This window comes from Tetrao urogallus, assembly GCF_951394365.1.
Source record: "Tetrao urogallus genome assembly, chromosome: Z".
Classification (NCBI taxonomy): domain Eukaryota; kingdom Metazoa; phylum Chordata; class Aves; order Galliformes; family Phasianidae; genus Tetrao; species Tetrao urogallus.
In genome coordinates, this window is record NC_136816.1 from 35,015,046 (window position 1) to 35,032,582 (window position 17,537).

At 39.3% G+C, this 17,537-nt stretch overlaps 1 protein-coding gene across 1 annotated transcript in view; it reads right to left on the bottom strand.

The window, feature by feature from the left end:
• NTRK2 (neurotrophic receptor tyrosine kinase 2) overlaps positions 1–17,537 on the bottom strand; it is a gene marked incomplete at both ends in the record, with an annotated part of 200,950 nt that overhangs the window by 24,141 nt on the left and 159,272 nt on the right. The window contains one exon of the mRNA XM_079548056.1: positions 14,695–14,929. Coding sequence (XP_079404182.1) covers positions 14,695–14,929 — 235 coding nt within the window. The remainder of the gene's footprint in view (positions 1–14,694; positions 14,930–17,537) is intronic.

Consider the following 17,537-nt stretch of genomic DNA (forward strand, 5'->3'; position numbering starts at 1 on the left):
GTGAAACAAAAACTTCATTGCCACCTTGGTACTTGTGCGTCCTGCCACTCAGGGTTCTCACTTCTTGTAATGAAGAGCAAGACTAGACCAACACACCCACATACCTACTGGAAATCAAATAATTGATCTCAGTGCTGTCCAACCCTGCCCCATAATCAGTAACAGAAGAAAGAATGAAAACATTAAGAGAATAAGGCAAAACACATCTGCCCCTTTCTAAAGTAATATATTCTATTCTAGGTCATGCAGGGAAACTTGGAGTGAAACAAAAATACCATTACCTGAAGCTGGTATATACCAGAACCTGGTATATAATCCGATGTGGAAGCCCCTACACTACATCAAAGTCCCTCTTTGCATGCAGGAACATAGCTTTCTGATCTAAGAGGTCTTTCCCTCCACAGTATCTGAGAAACCATTTCTTCAATGGTTACTAACTATCTCTAATTCTAATTCTCCTGCTTACATTCTCTCATAACCAGTTTATGCTCATTTTTTCCTTTGTAAACATTGTCCTTGAAATACTTTATTTTTGTTGCTGTTGTTCCTTGATGTTTATCTATCTTCTGATGCAGTTCTATAGCTCAGTTCTCCTAGACACCTCTCCAAAAAAACATTTTCAATGGGTGAGTCTTGATACTTCAGTTTGGGGAAGAATTCTGTTCTCCTGACAACTAGGAAAAAATGCCCATTTCTCAGTTGGAATATATCATTATCATAGCTTGGCTGCAGAAACACTTGTACTGGTGCAGAAGAGAGAATGATGCAGGAATTATTGGTTGAGACAAGCAAAAGAGCAGGACCATCGCTCTGGACAGCACTGCTGGATTACACTGCTTAAATTGTTTCCTGAACTCTTAGTTTATTGTTATAGAACAGATTCTCCATTTCCATCATTTCTGTAGGATGTTTTCTCTACATTTGCTCCAGGTTTAGCTTTCATATTTCAACTCCATTAAACACTTTGCCTATATTTTTGCATTCATCTCTGTCTTTTCAAGACCCGATGTTAAAAATCAATTTTGCTTCCAAGCCAAATTAAATCTTATTTCTGCATCATCTTGTCTATGGCAGTTTCACTTTCCCTCATTCTCTTCACATTTAAACAGTCAGGAATCTTCTCTCGTTTATTTTAATATCATTCTCAAATTGACTACCAAATGTTTTTTGCATTTTTCACTGCATCCCAGTAGGACCTAGCTTGCTTTCCCTATTAGTCTTTCCTGCTTGAATGTTATTACTTTCTTCCAGCATCATTTAGGATGTGAAATCACAAAAAGTTCTGCAATCTACTGCTTCCTACTACTCTTCTGGTTTAAGGACACAAATTCCAATTACTTTTCGTACTTGTATGAAAGCAAATCCCCATTTCACCACTTCATAAGCTGCCCCTAAAAACCACTACCCTACATTTTCCCAGAGATGAACTTCTGAAGCTGTGGTAGACCAGTAAGTAAACAAACTTCTCAAAGTCTGAGGTTACAATCATTTCATGGTTAGGAGTTCTGAAAATCTCAGTTTTAAAGTCCACCACTATGCTTTAAGGTTCTCTTATGATAAAACAAAACAAAACAAAAAACTACAGATGCAAAGTAAATGCCTACTTTATATAAGCAGAAGGTTAAACAGATTTGAATTTATTCCCTTTTCATTCTCTTGCTTTGGTCCTTTTTGTCCTGAAAAGTAACTAGTAAGGTGTTGAAAAATACTGGCAGATTAAAAAGAATAACTAGGAAATAAAAATTCATTTTTTGATCATGTTGATTAACATAATGCTGTTCTCTATGTCCCTAATGACAAGGCTGAGCACATATAAACACATGCCAACTTTAAAGTTGCTTTGTCCACAGGTGTGAAAGTGTACATCCCAGGAAAGGAGTATTCACTCTGCTTTTGGCTGGTCTTGAAGTCTGCATCAAGCACATCACAATTTTAGAGCTAGTGGTGTCTGCACAGTAGGCATACCTTCAGTCTCAGGCTGCATAGTGGAACTGTATAAATCTTTCTGTAAAACTGTTTTATTTCCCATCTTATGCAAATTTACTTATGCTGAAGGCCATATTTGAAAGGCTTCTTACTGCATGCAATATAACTTTGTCGGCTCTGCAGCCTTCAAATTCTTCCTCTTCTATTTTTTGTTTTATTTTACTAACCCGTGCCGATCAAAACAAGGTTAATATTGCATAACAGAGAAGCATATATAATCTGGCTTAGCTCCAAAACCACCATTTAGTCCCTCTCCAAACTGCCACGGAAACATTTGTTGTTCAAAACTGTATGTTCCTCCAGGCATGATTGATGTAAAAAAACACTATGGCACGTCTATGCAAAGAGGAAGGATTTATGCAAGGTAGGTCTTACAATCACTTTCAACAGAATGCCCCTCTGCAAAAAAAATTGCAGTGTTACAACTGTATATCTCAACTTGTAAGTTCCGTGTTGCAGATTTGAGTAGTATCTGTTGGCTTTCTAATGAGGGGCAAATTCACTCGCTGTGCATTGGCACTGAACTTTATTTTAACAAACTTGTTTTTCCCACACAATTACTCAATTCTAGATTCTTTTATCTAAAAGAGTTTGATATGCCATGAAACACCAGTCCTAGAATATTAGAGGATACTCAAGGAACATGGAAAAATCATTTGACTGAAAACTGCAAAATCTCGTTTTTTATTGGTGCATTCAGTGCAGAATACAAGACACACTGCCAAAATTATGACATGAAGTATTCAGCTTTATTCTGACCTCTTTTTTTTCCCCATGTCTTGTTTCCCTAAAGATGATTTAAAACTCTGCTTGCTGAATCCAAAAAGCAAACAGCTCATGCATACGACAGAGTGCCAAGAATGCAGGACCCTGCCCTTCACTTAGTTCAAAAGCAAGAAAAATCTCCAATAAGGATTCTGCCAGTCAGCTATGCTGCGCTAAGTCTCACCATCAGAAAATAACATTGGCCGCATAATGAGCTATAAAGGGACTATATGCAAAGCAGTAACTTGCAAAAATCCTGGCCCATCATTTATCCTTTCAAAGTGACTTGGGGGTGATAGGCATCTGGTAAATCAACTGGGGAGGAATCAATTTTCTCCAGGTAACATCATATTTTTATTTTATGGGATTGGGCTGAGGCAGTCTAAGAAATACAGATGACAAAAACAATATGGCAAATGATTTGTAATCGTCATGTCTGTCATTCAAGCTGCCTTTCTTTTTGTTTTTTGGTTGTGTATTTATACTGGCAGTGAAACAACTGTAAGATTGATGTGTTATCAAGGAATATCTGGCAATATTTTTAATGAACAATTCTTTCTTTATCTCCCTAACATTATATTATCATGAAAAGAAAAAAAAAGAGAAAGGAAATGAAAACAAGAGCAAGCTCTCTGCCATGACAGGATTTCATCCTTTCTGAATATAACATTAAATCCCGTTAAATCCAGGCTTATTGGAACACAATCTTGCAGGTCATAAAATAATTTGAAAGAGTCCCTTCACACACCTACCTTTGAGTGGACTAAATTGTGTTACAAAAATATCTCCTAGGAGAGAATAAGACTCAGTCATATTTTCTATATCAGCTGGAGGGAACAAAATAAAATATGTTTTTAAAAAAGGCCAAAAAAAAAAAAAAAAACAAACCCCAAACCCCCAAAACAGAAAAACAAGTAATAACCCCTACATTTCCAGCAAAACAGTGGTTTGTTTCACATTGTGGCATGCATGGGCTAGATCATGGGCCGATGTGATTTTTTTTCCTTTTTTCAATACTGTACTGAACAAACAAATGAAAACAGATGTAATGTCATTAAAAATTTACAATTACTAATCGTAAAGGTAAAAATCCTGTTCCTCGTGATTTCACTTCCAATTTTTCCACTGAACTAGAGCTGGACAAGTTTTCAGTCTCTAAATATGCATCACAGTCTTTCTGTCCTCTATAAAAATTGCATGCATTACAAAACTAGCAGCTTAGATCATTTTCAGTAGCAACTGAAAAAAATATGTATTTTGTGGCTAAAACCACCTCACTATTAAGGTTCCTGTATCTCTAACTGTTTTTTTTTATACATTTTATTTTCACAATATACTGCTTTTTTTACAGAAAGTCATTATCTTTTCAGATGTAAATTTCCAGTCTTCTACTCTGTTATTAAAAGCTTTCCACTATAGCTCTTCCTCAAAGTCTTGACTTCCAATCGTGTGATTATGTGAATAACTGAACTGAGATTTGTTTAAAAGCATACACATCCAGGATGCATAGCTGTGGAGATAAACCTGAAGAAGAGTTTCATCAGACATCAGGACCTCTTCCCGGGTATTACAGCTGACTATCTGTTAAGTTTTTCCCAAAGCATAACCACTTCTTCTACCTTGAGATAGTCTTGTTTGTGCTGAAAGGGCACTTTCAAACTTTCTCAGCCTGTAATGTTTGGTGGGATGATTCAGCATCTGTTGCCATACCACCTTTGATGTTCTGGGCCAATGCAACAAAATAGGAGCAACCCTCATTCAAATAGCTACAACTAAAAGTAAACTCTTAAGTATTAAAGTAGATATGCTTCTTGAAAGCATTGCTCTGGATTGGGAACAAAAAAAGTTACTTCCCACTGAAGCAGCTTTTCTTCTGTATTTACCCATCTGATGGAGACAGAAGCATTTGAGACATCATAAGCATCACTAATTTTTGTTTCATTCTGCCCTTGATATCAAATGCATTTTCCCTCACTCACATTAAATCAGGCCTTCATTTCTGCTACAGCTAGGAACTGGACTGTATTTTGTAAGAATTTTGGCTCCATTTAAAGACTACATTAATGCAAAGACAAGTAATAGCTGAAGTTTAAGTTCCTGAGCCTGACAGATGCAAAATCATCTCAGTTCTGAGGTTCTCACCTTTTTGCAAGCCTGGAAGCAGTCCTGACAACTTGTCAGAAACTTCAGTACTCTTCATGATCTCTGATATTAAACAGGCTTCAGAAAGGCATATGGGTTGCAACTATATATGTGACCTAGGTAGGTCACTCTGAAAGCAATGTTTCCTATTTATTCCCAAGCAAGTGGACATGAATTAAATGAAATACTGTTTACAAGCTGTTGTCACTTCTGTAATGCACCACCCACTGCCTCACTGTGCTCACATCCACTGTTTGGTCTCTCAAAACATTCAGCAAGTGTCAATGAATGTCAATGGATGCCACTTTTTCTGCATTGAGGAATTCAGTGACACACCTTCGCTTCATACACACTTCCAGTCATACGCCTTTCTGTCAGATTGCTTCTCTTATGCCATCTGCCACACAACAACAATGTGTAACATAATATTGGTGGAAAGGTTCAACCTCTACCACCATGCCATCAAAACAACGTAGCGTTACTTTCGGAGCAGCTCTTGTACAATATGCTGGTGAGGGGTCTGGAACACAGGCCATATGAGGAGAGGCTGAAGGAGCTGGGAATGTTCAGCCTGGAGAAGACGAGGCTCAGGGGAGGTTGTAGTGAGCTGGGGGTCGGCCTCTTCTCTCGTGTCATTAGTGATAGGACCAGAGGGAATGGTTTCAAGCTACGGCAGGGGAGATTCAGGCCGGATATTAGGAAGTATTACTTTTCAGAAAGGGTGGTCAGGCACTGGAATGGACTGCCCAGGGAGGTGGTGGAGTCACCGACCCTGGGGGTGTTCAAGGAAAGGCTGGATGTTGTGCTGAGGGACATGGTTTAGTGGGAGCTATTGGGAATAGGTGAACGGTTGGACTGGATGATCTTTTAGGTCTTTTCCAACCTTGGTGATTCTATGATTCTATGATTCTATGCTCATATTGTGCTCTGTCACTGATGCCAACAGACTTAAACTGACCCATGTTGCCAAAAATGATTTCTCTTCAGCCCTCTTTTGGAGTGGAAACGTGCAGGTGCTCCATCAGATGGCAGAAGGATTCAGAAGGTAAGACCTCAGCAGCCTGCAATGCTGCAGCTGCTTCCTTTTTCACCATTTACAGTCACCATCAGCAGCTCTTTTCTATGCGCACACCAAACTAAGAGCCGTATTTGCAGACTCCACTTTATTATTAGTTGATGCTGTCCTCTCATCTTCTCAGTCCCTCCTGTTACAGACAGTATTTCAGAATAATTATCCAAGTCTTCTTTTCTATGCTTCCTGAGTTTTGTGAGCCAAAAGAGTGCCATTTGTCCTTTGGTCTCAGACAAAAAAATGCACGTTTAGGAGAACTGCCTAGCAACTTCTCCCCTTACTGCAAGGAGGGAGCCTATTAGCATAAGAAAATCTTCCAGCTGGAAGCTTGCAAAGAGTCTGCTGGGACTGGGTCTGGGAGCAGCCTTCAAAAGAGGACCCGGCTGAGCGCTGCTCCCCCGGGTGGCCTTTCCGCGCCGCCCCACGGCCGGCGGGGCAGCCGCGCGTGGAGCACTGTGCTCTGCTCAGCCGGGAGCTGCCGCTCCAGTTTCTGACTGTGCTCACAGTGTTCCCAGAGATCTTTTTTTCTCATTTTGTTCCCACATCTTCTTTTGCTCACACTGTGTGCATCACACATCAAAGTCAACAGCTTCAGCTGCTAACCTTTGGAGTTCTGTCATTTGCTTTGCAGATTTTCTGCCAAAAGTGATGGTCTGTAGCACTACAGTACAGTATCTATTTTTCCGGATATTTACAATTGCTTTCTCGCCACAGTCGCAAAATTACATTAATAGTCAGTCTGCACGAGGACTTGGTCCACAAAGCAAAACTATCAAATTCACTTCACCTTCTCTCTTTTTGTTTTGCACCAATTCTCTAAAAATGCTGCCTGCGAACTCACTTTCAAAAACCCTGGACTAAACACTGGCTAAAGTGTCCAGTCTGCAATCCAGCAAATTGTGAACAGGATTGAGATTAAGGACATGGCCCTCTGATGTGCTAAATGTCTCAGCAGTAGCCAAATCATTCCAGCACCTGCAAAGACGGCTTTATGGGGGCTGTGCTGCTACTTAGTGAAAGGAGCCGACTTTCGATCAGAGTTCTGTAAAGCTTTCCAAATTGCAGTTTGGAAAGCTAATTTCAATATGTGAATCACTGCTTTCCTGCAATTTATATCCATATGTGTGGTTATTTTTAAGAATGATTCAGTTTTGTATATATAATTTTAAAAGGACTTTTAAAGTTAATGAGCATCTGCACTAAGAGCTCCTTAACAGAAAAGCTTGTGTCAGCCACCAGTGCTGCTGACTGTGTAAACTTCCTGCTATTCTATAGGCATGCATATGGATCCTAAGGCTCTTACCTCTGGCATACACCAGGAGTAATCCTCCTGAAATCCACAGAATTAAAATGGCTTTAAAAGCAGTATAGACATGAACTGAATTTCCATCCATTTGAAAACTGTAATATCTCCTTTACAATTAAAGTGGAGCCAAAGAGTAAGTTCTCCAAGTTTTTAAAAAAAGTAAAGAGGGGGAAGTTTCTGAAACTGAAAATTTCTAAAGACTTTGGTTCAGTTTTTGACTCACACAGCTCTCAAAATGTTTAATAATAGTGTTGGTTAACAGAATTTCTGTATCTCATGGGGAATATTTCTAAGTACTGCTTTGTTCCTGCACATCTCTTCTGAAGATGAACCAATTTTTATTTCTTGATATCCTGCAAGATAACCATGCCAGTGTAAATCTGTCAAGGGGCAGATTTCCAAAGGAACAAGAAAAAACAAAATTCTTACACTAATAACTAATAACTAATAACTAATAAATAACTAATCAATAACTAATCAAGTTACTGGTCACAGAAGTGAGTGCACTCTGCTCTGCTTTTCTATCAATCATTTTTCAGCTTTCTCATTATTTTTCTCTGTTTTTGTCATCTCCACATGCTTTGAACTCACAGAGCAAAGGACAGTGTGGCCCATGAGCAGTGGAGGTTTCCCAGTTGTGCATTTCATGTGAAAGGGGTCTTAAACATGGCAAAATAAAAATATGCTACAGCTTCCTAGTTAAAAAGCTCACTTTCTATATCTTGCCATTAATGCTGCAAGACGAAGCTTGGTAAGAACTTGCTGTTAAACACACCAAACTACGTGTGCTGGATATCTGATGCCCTTTCTCCTAGCACTGGTTTGGAAAACTTTCGTAGACACACCTGTAGCATCAGTGAAAATAGATAGTTACAGGACTATAAGCAAGATCAATGAGCCTTGTGTGAAGAGAGAAAACTCTAATGGGAAGTGATTGCGTCTATTATGACTAGAAAGAAAATTAACAACAACAACCAAACAAACAAACAAACAATAAATAAATAAATAAAAACAGTAGGGAACTACACTTGCTTGGAACAAAGCTGAATTTGGCATCCCTGCAGAACTGAATGGGTCAGCAAACTGGTGTATACAAACTTCTAAATGCAGACATAGTGGTGACTTTTATGCACAAATCTGCTCACAGTTATTTTAGTTTAAATTAAAGTTACTGCACTGACTTAAAGAGAACTAGTTCAGATTTACGTCTCTGTAGCTGGCCCATTATTTCCTTTATTGTTTCTAGTTGCATGAAATCATCTGTGCACGTCCTCGAGGGCTGCTGGAACCCTCTGTCCTCCCCAGCACTACACATGATGCAATGAGCCTCTGACGGAGGAGGAAAGCTAAAAAGTCCATGTAGGGAAGCAGATAATTTCCTTTTGAGCAACGGATGCAAAAATAGCAGCTAATAAAAAGCCTTCAAACTGTGCCTTCAAACAGTGACAATTCAATACACACACCTACGAGGATGCCTTGACAAGCTGCTTGACTTCTCAGTAACTCTTTCTTGTTTTCTTTAGTGCAGCCTCCTTCAAACTCCCACATGCAGGTATTCAGCTCTGTAGTGACAGCTGAGACCTGCAGGTGTTTGCTGTTGCTGCCCTTTCAGAATAGACAAACACTTCTTCCTCACTGTAAACATTTGTATGGTGGTGCTTGCCTGGCTAGTTATAGCCCAAATAATGATGAACCAGCCTTTTCTTTTTTTAGTTGCTTGCTATCATGCATTAATTCTCTTTGTAAATAGTCATTTCGAACTGGAAATAGCTTATGTGAAATCACTCTGATGATTATTTTACTAGCATTATCTTTTAGCAAATGTTTCATATAGAGAGTCACCAGAAAAATATATTATGCAGTTGCCAGAAATACAGCATTTCACAGTATTAAGCATTGGGCTCGCATGTGAAGGAAGGACTGTGCCTAGCAGGCAAGATGCTTCTCACCATTTCAGTACTCTAATACTAATGTTACTTTACTGGCTTCAGTGACTGACTGAGTGACAGCAGAGATCAGAATTGTGCTTACTTGGCAGGGGCTATAATACTCCCAGGGTCAAGAAGTTATCTAAAAAGAGATTTTGACCTTTCTGTGCAGATAGAAGGTCTGGAAGCCGAGTATTTTTAAAGTTAGTTTAGAATATCAAACTGTGTAATTTTCAGTTTTTTTGGAAGTCTTCCTGGGAGGCTAAGAAACATAGTAACTTCTCACATCTTAACTAAAAGTGCATGTGATCTCTATGTTTAGAACAGATATCCTTTTCCAAAATATTCATTTGACATTAAATAGAAGTGATCAAGAAATAAAACATTAAGAAATAGAGCCACAATCATCTAGAAAATTTACTTACAAATCTTTCTCACTCCCTCAGCAGTTTATTTTTTGGTCCCATGACTCTGTTTCTCTAGTTCTTTACTCAACACCAAATTAGAAAAGACCTGAATTTTAATTTTAAAAGAATTAAATAAAAAGCAGCCCCCAAAGAATCTAAAAATAAATGAGAGACAGCAGTCTCTCTTAACCACCAGAAGAACAAAATGTGCCAGCATGAACTGTAAAGTCACTCACTTAGGGACTGAAACCAAAAACCTCAGAAAAGAGGATGTTCTTCATTTGGAAGCTGTAGAACATAAGAGTAGCCCAGAGCACTGTTTGACAATACAGTGACTGTGTGCCAATAAGACACAGGCTATGTGACTTCAGGATGTACCATACAGTGCATTTTCATTAGAGACAGGGAAATACCTCTGATCCAAGAATAGGCAAAACCTCACTTGGAAAATAATACTCACAGTTCTATGATGTCTGAACCAGAAAGAGACATTTTCACATGCTGAAAGATGCGGGAGGAGGCTTCTAGAAGAAGTAAAATGAAGAATGTTTTCTCCTGACAGTGTGCATTGTTTAACCTTCCAAGTCAGTCTGGGATGGAACAGGATTACTTCATCTAAATACAATTGAGATGTTGAAGCTGGGAAAGAAGAATTTTCTCTGTTGGAGAATTATGTGATCAAGTTGGTGTACAGTGATCATGAGTTAATCTAGGCTATTGATTAAGAAGAAAATTTGCAAACATTAGAAGGATGAGGTTGCGGAACAGCCTTCCAGGGAAGGCCTCGGCAGCAATATCCTGCTTATTTTCAACACCAACCTTTAGAAAATTAATGGGAAGTGCTGTATAACAGGACAAGAGTGTTCTAGGAGTCAAAAGTTCAAACTTCAAAGACACAAGACTGTTGCTGTTGATAAATCTGAGAGCCATCTGAAAAGAAGCTTATCAATTCTGTTGATTCAATTATCGATTCTTGATTATCGATTCTGTTGATCAAATCAGTTCTGCAGGCTGCATCATGTTTACGTATTTAACTAAATTCTTCAGGATTTGCATTGGTCTCCTACATTTTAGTTTTGCCCCTTTTTGCATTTTTTGTCTCTCTTAAGCTCTATTCCCATACTGCCCTGAGGCACTGAGGACAGAGGATGTACAAAAGCACCATATTGGGCCAGATGTGCTCCAAGGGACATCATACAATCCCAGTAAAGTCAGGTGGGTGCAGCTGGTTTGACCACTCATACCATCATACAGCTTACTTGAGAGAAGGTAATTGTCACTGAGGCAGACAAACAGATTGGTATCACCATCTGTTATGTGTCAGGTATGACCAACTTTGTAGGACCTCAGAAATTTTTGTCAAAAGAATTTCTATTTCAAGGCCTAGCACACTACTGATACTCTTGACATATCCTTCTCTTTTGCCTTGGCAGATTGGAATTTTCATGAGATTTGGTGCTAAAAGCATTTAATGAGTTTCAGAATTTTCCACGTGGTTTAGGGAAGTCTGATGTTCCTGTGGCTTCTCTTGCCCTTAACACCTAATGTATAGCTTTCTGCCAGAGGAAAGGAAGACTTTGACTCAGTAACTTACGCTGACTCTTACAAATCTGTATGATTCCCTCTTTTTAAATAGCAAGGGGACAACAACAAACATGGTATGAGATACACTGAAGATATTAAACAGATAGTAGGTCACTGGAATTCATACTGAAACACAGTCTCTTGGGTTCTTCTGCCTCGTCCACGCTAGAAGTTGAAGTAACTAAAGTGAGACATCTAATCCTCCCCGTGCCTTTTGGACAAGTTAGGCCTAAAAGAAGGTGGAAACATTGCTACTAGTCCCTGGCTTCCAACAGATCCTTGTGTGGTTTGAAAAGTGGAGGCATGGAGTCCTTATTTTCTCAGCTGCTTCTTGGACTGTTGCATAAAGACAAGTTAGTTATACAATAGCTAGATAGTGATTACACAACTTAGCTCCATAAATCTAAATCAGGATCAGAGTTTCTATTCTGCACTGGACAGACAAAACAATGTGGAGGGGCAAAATTCTGATCCTAATGAAGTTAATGACAAAACTCTTGCTTAGTTCTGTGAGATCACAGTTTCATGCAAAATCTTAGCTCAAGCTTGTAGCTGGCTAAACAGGCTGGGTATTTAAAGCACTTCTCTGTTAAGTTTTTCCAAGTACTGATGTGAGATGAGTTTCCTTTTTTGCTTTCTTTAAAAAACATAAAACAAACAAACAAAAATAATATTTTAAGACTAAATACTAAGCAGTGCCTGCAAACTTGGCCTGTATGCCTGGAAAAGTCCTGAAGTACTCCGAGTTCAAGAAAACATACTAGCAAAATGTCCTTTCCCATGTTTCTGTGTTGGCACTTTAAGCCACAAAGGCTGCTGATGAGTCACATTATTTGGGTGTCAGAGAAAGAAGGGAAAATCTGACTTGTGGTGGTTACATGTCCAAACAACAAAAAACAGACATCAACAAAACAAATCAAAGCCCCAGACCTAAAATCAGCAAGTAAACAATGCCATGAAACAGTGCACTGTGATACAAGGACTACAATGCAGCAGCGTCACTGCTGTTTGTCACACAGATGAAACTAATTATTTGCCAGTTGGATTAGTTTGACCTGGAGTAGATGGCACTGTGGGAGAAGAAAAGGTCACTGCAATTTCTTCAAGTACCCATGCTCATTCTGGTCTGACTTCTGAAGACTACTGCTGTTTCATTGAATGTTAGCACATATATCAGGGTTCCCTTTACCCTCGAGATTCCTATCTGATGAAAAACAAAAGGGAAAAAAGGAAGAGAGGAGGTAAAAGTAAGTTTACGCAATTAGCATTGCACATTGCATACATTCCCAGCCCTAGGGTTACTTCTCTCACTTTTGTCCCTGAAGTGTCTTTTTACAACTGAGTTGATTCAGTGTAGAGTGTTATTAACAATCTGATGGTGAAGAAGTACTGGTGACCATCCTTATCTTACAAAGGCAAACTATAAATAAGCATCTTGGGAAAATCCAGCAACCTGACAAGGTTGGTAGGATCCCAGTAAACTAATTCCTGTGCATTAATACACACAAACACCAAACCATTTCCCATGGGGCTTTTGGAGTTGTATAAAACCTTCCAGTAAGCATTAGATGGATCTCTCAAGGTTGGGGAAGAATTGCTTCTGTGTATACGATTAAGTTTGAACAGTTAAAACAGACTTGGTATAAACAATTAGGTATGTTCAGTCAATGCAATCCCAGTGTCATCACTGATGATTTTATTTCTTAGGTCCGTCATAGATTAATTCTCCGGGCAACAATCTGAAAAGTCATCATTCAGCTTCTGACATATGGCTGGCCCAAGGAGGGCTGTTCAGAATCTCAAAGGCTCAGCTGAGTCTTCCAGCTTTTATCAGTCCAAAATAGAGTGGCAGAGTGGGCTGTGGGTCTGTCTCTCCTCCACACTAACTAAATGTGAGGTGATGGGGAAACGATCCTTCTTGGTTTTTTTACTGTGCCAAACAAATGACTATACAAATCTAAATTTTCATTCAGCCCCTCTGACATTTGTCTACCTCATCCTCCCTTCAGCCACATTTGTGTCTTTTTACTAACACCTCTTCCCAATCTTGTTTTCTTTCCTTAATGAACTGACTTACTCAGAACATCTCACATCCATTATATCACCCTCATCACACACCGTCCTGTTTCTTCTTTCTTTCTTCCTGAACAACAATGGTTTTCCCTTGGCCTCAGAAGACTGACAAAATAATGAGGGAGAGAGAATAAAGAGTGTGACTCTGAAAATGAAGCAATGGAAAAATACAGAGTTTCACTTGAATGAGGTGCTTTGAAAGGCACTCAATGACTTCCAGGTTACTTAGAACGTCCCCATGTCATGGCTCAGGTCGGACAAAATTCTGCTCTCGTTGTAAACTCCTGCTCCATTGTGTAGAAGCTTTGTTTGAGTGCTTGTGTGTAGGACTCAAGGATTAACAGAGGGATGAGCAGTGAAGAAGACACTGCTCAGTACACTATGACATGCTTGTGCCAAATCTCAGCTGCCTCTAGGAAGCACAGATGATTACCTATCTTCTATCCTTTTCTGCATGTAGTTTTTCCATGGCAAGAGTTACTTTCTCTTTCTCTCTCCCTCTCTCTCTCTCTTTTTGTTTTTTCCAGAATTCAAAACAAAGCAAAACATTTATCACTCAAAAAATGCTGCCTTTATCTGTTACTGCTAAGCTTGAGCATTCATTCTTAAGTGTAATGATGAAGATGGTAAGTGAATCCAGTCTTGCTCGAATACAGAACAGAGGCATGTCCTCAGTCACAGCAAGTACAGTTCACTCTTCAAATGCAAATCAAGAAAACCTAGCCTTTGGTGCTCACTGGTGTCCTTGAAAAAACAAATAGAGCCAGTGATTACAATTCTGTATATTTTTCCAAGTCCTGAAATGATATCATGCTTGTTTTATGTACACCAAGTAGCTTGAGGTGCCAAGTTTACAAAATAACAAAATATAAGAGAAATCTGGTTTGTATGTTTACTAATTACTATGTTTGCCTTTTGAAAGAAGAAACAAAGAACAGAGAAGACATTCCTCAGCTGTTAGATAAAGCAACATTCAACAAACACTTCTTATGTCTACCTTCCTCTGTCCTGTCAAGCATCATCTGGACATCAAGGCAATCTCCTTTCAGGCATCCCACAAACAATGGCACAGAAGTGGCATTGTCCTTCTACGGACACCAGCACAATTAGAGTGGATAAGGAGGAGACCTTTATTTTATCTAAGAAGAATTCACTGATAACAAGTGATGTGAGAAGCAGATATAGAGCATGTACTTAAAGATTTATAGTAGCTTATCTTACAGGATACAAGTCCAGCATTCACAAACTAACAGGTAGGCCATAGATTGCCTTCTGTAAGCCATGAAAACCTGATAGCCTCTGTTCCATTCATGAAGTCACACATGTGGGAGCAAACAGCAAATGCTGCCAACTACACGACTTGCCATATAGCAGGTATATCACTACGGTAAGCTGGACCTCAGTTGCTAGCACTTACAGCAGTTCACTTACCCTGTAGTAGTCTGTGCTGTACACATCTCTAGACATCCCAAAATCCCCAATCTTCACCAGTAGGTTCTCACCAACCAGGCAATTCCGGGTAGCAAGGTCCCGATGCACGAAGTGCTGTGATGCCAGGTAAACCATACCAGCTGCAATCTGCTGGGCAATATGAAGCATCTGGGACTGCGTCAGCTCAGCTGGTCGGTTGCCTTCTGCCATCAGTACTGCGTCTGGACCATGTGCCCTGCAACAAAATGCAAGCCGATTTAGTGACAGGCCACTTCTGAGATATAGAGGTGAAAAGCATTAGTGATCCTAAAACCAGAGAAGTGACTTACTCAAGTAAAAGAATAAAAACTGTTACAGATTCATTAGTAAAATAGCAAGAATTTGTGTCTTGGCTTTTTTCACTTATTGTTTTCTATCACTTAGAGAAAGACAGGTGATTTGAAGAGAATTATACAACAGGTATATATATTGTTCATAAGGAGATTGGTTCACAGCAACAACCCCCTGTTTCAAACAACAACCTCTTTCATGTTACATCCTTGTAACTTTAAGAAATAGTTATCAGCATTCCTGCACTATAAGCATTGCTAACCAATCCCTGGCCAGTTAATGAGGCAAACATACCTCATTTAATGCAATTTATAATCTTCTGAATAACACTTTCCATCCATTCTTCCCTTCTGGGTTTTCAGAAACCTTTTTAATTCCATTCCTGCAGACTACTCTTTCCAAGAGATCACCCCAGCTATTTTGGAAAAATATTCTACAACCAGTTTTAATTTTCTCTCAGAAGTCCTTCCTTCCTCCAAAGGAGAGTTTCAGAGAATCGCATTTCTAATCAATAAAGGTGAGACCTTAATTTATTCCTAAGAGAAGGGCATGGGAGTTTGGAAACGAGGTGCAAATTAAAATCTATGAGATAAAATCTGACATTACCTATTAGAAATGCGTTATTAAAATTGCCCGAAGGGAAGAACTTCAAGAGCAGAGTGACAGATGTGAGAAAGAAATGAAAGAAGGTACATAGCATGGCTGGCATTGCATCTGTTACCAGGTAAAGAACTTAACATCACTTTCTTTGCCACAGGGTGTACCTAGCCACTGATTTGGTTTGAGTAAGGGAAATAACCAGGAAGACATGAAGGCTCCTACAAATACCCAGAGAAAATTTTTATCAAAAAGCATTGTACCCGTTAATTGAGATGATTTTTACTAATGACTGCGCTCAGATATGAAGCTCCAAATCACTAAATTAGAGAGCTCTACAGTTTTTGTTCGCTTCCTTAGCCTGTATGTAATGAAACTTTTGGATTATTTTTAACATTCCGTCTATTTTTCTTTTACTTGTGATGTGGTCTGTAAATGAGGTGCTCCTCTGTGTCTGCAGCAGCCAGTAACATTCTTTGGATCCACATTAGCGTCCACTGCCCAGAACAAGCGCTGGGCAGGAATGACTTCGAGGCAGTGGACCTAAATCTGAAACAGCCTTTGGCTGCGCACAGACAGCAAGGCTAATTTGGGTTACATTTCAGATTCATTTTCCCTATCAGCCTTTGGTGGCGCTGTAGGGTAAGAAATACAGGCTGTTACAGCCCGCGTACCGCTCACCTCTCATCTGCAGCGCAAGCTGCATCAGATGTGAAAGGAATGACAAATTGCTGCTTAGGTTAAACAGCTTGTCCCAGCATAATCATTTTACATTCTAAAGACCAGGACTGATTAATAATTAAAAAAAAAAAAAAAAAAAAAAGGAGTGAAGACCTAATGGGGGAAATATATTGACTGTTAAACTACCTTTCTGTACAACAATTCTATGACAGTTAGAAGGTAAGAAAAGGTCAACAGAAAAAAATCAAAGAATAAGTATTTCTTCTAATGACAATGAATCAGCAGCAAATCTGGCTTCCTCTAATGGAAATTCAGCGCTCTGAAAAAGTATTGGGCTGGCATCTTTGGAAACTGCAGTCTTCTTATCCACGGCAGAGGTCCAAACAGGCAAATGTAAATGCACCAACATTGCTCTCACAATACACTTCAATCTTTTGCCAAAGAGACAATCAGTCTGGGAAAAGTAGTATTTGCTCTGCATCCCCAGTTCAAGATCTGGTCTCTCTGCCAGCCCCAGCAGCCCTTCCAGTAACGGAGGATGCTAGTTGATGTCTTTTGCTTTTATACACTGTGGCTGTTTGTTCATTGGAGATTAGAAGGACAGCAAACTCACTTCACAAAGGCTAAAAAAAATGGTGACACAAGCAGTCACTAGCAATTTCAGTAAGACAAAAACCTGAACCATTTAAAGGGACATTAGTTTGATTGTTTTGCTGCTTTGTCAAAAGCATGCATTAAAGGAACATCTTTCCAAAATGGTGGTGCTCCTACCACAAGAGATCTCAGTACAGTGAAAAGTTTTTTGATATTCTGTGATGGAAATGACATAGAAGACCTTGAAAGAACAGTCCCTTATGCAAATGTTTTTATGTAGGAGCACAAGCTGTCTTCTAGCTTCTTATTTTTATGTTAGTGAATACACACTGGTGGAAATGGCACATACACAAGGCCAGTGTTCAAAGCTTGCTGATTCATGAGTTAGTTATTATTCTGAACCTTAGGTATCATCTACATATCTATGACTTCTTTACTGCCAAATTTTAATCTGTGATGTACATTCTTCAACAGCTTTATGAAACAAAGCTGTACTCCAGAGCCCAAGATTCAGCATTTTACACTGCACTGAAGTTTTCATGGCTCACAGTTTTCTTGCCACAGACTAATGGCACTCATATCAAAACACTGGGAGGAGGGACGAGAAAAGAGGATACGTTTCTGAAGCTTTTAGATGCCTA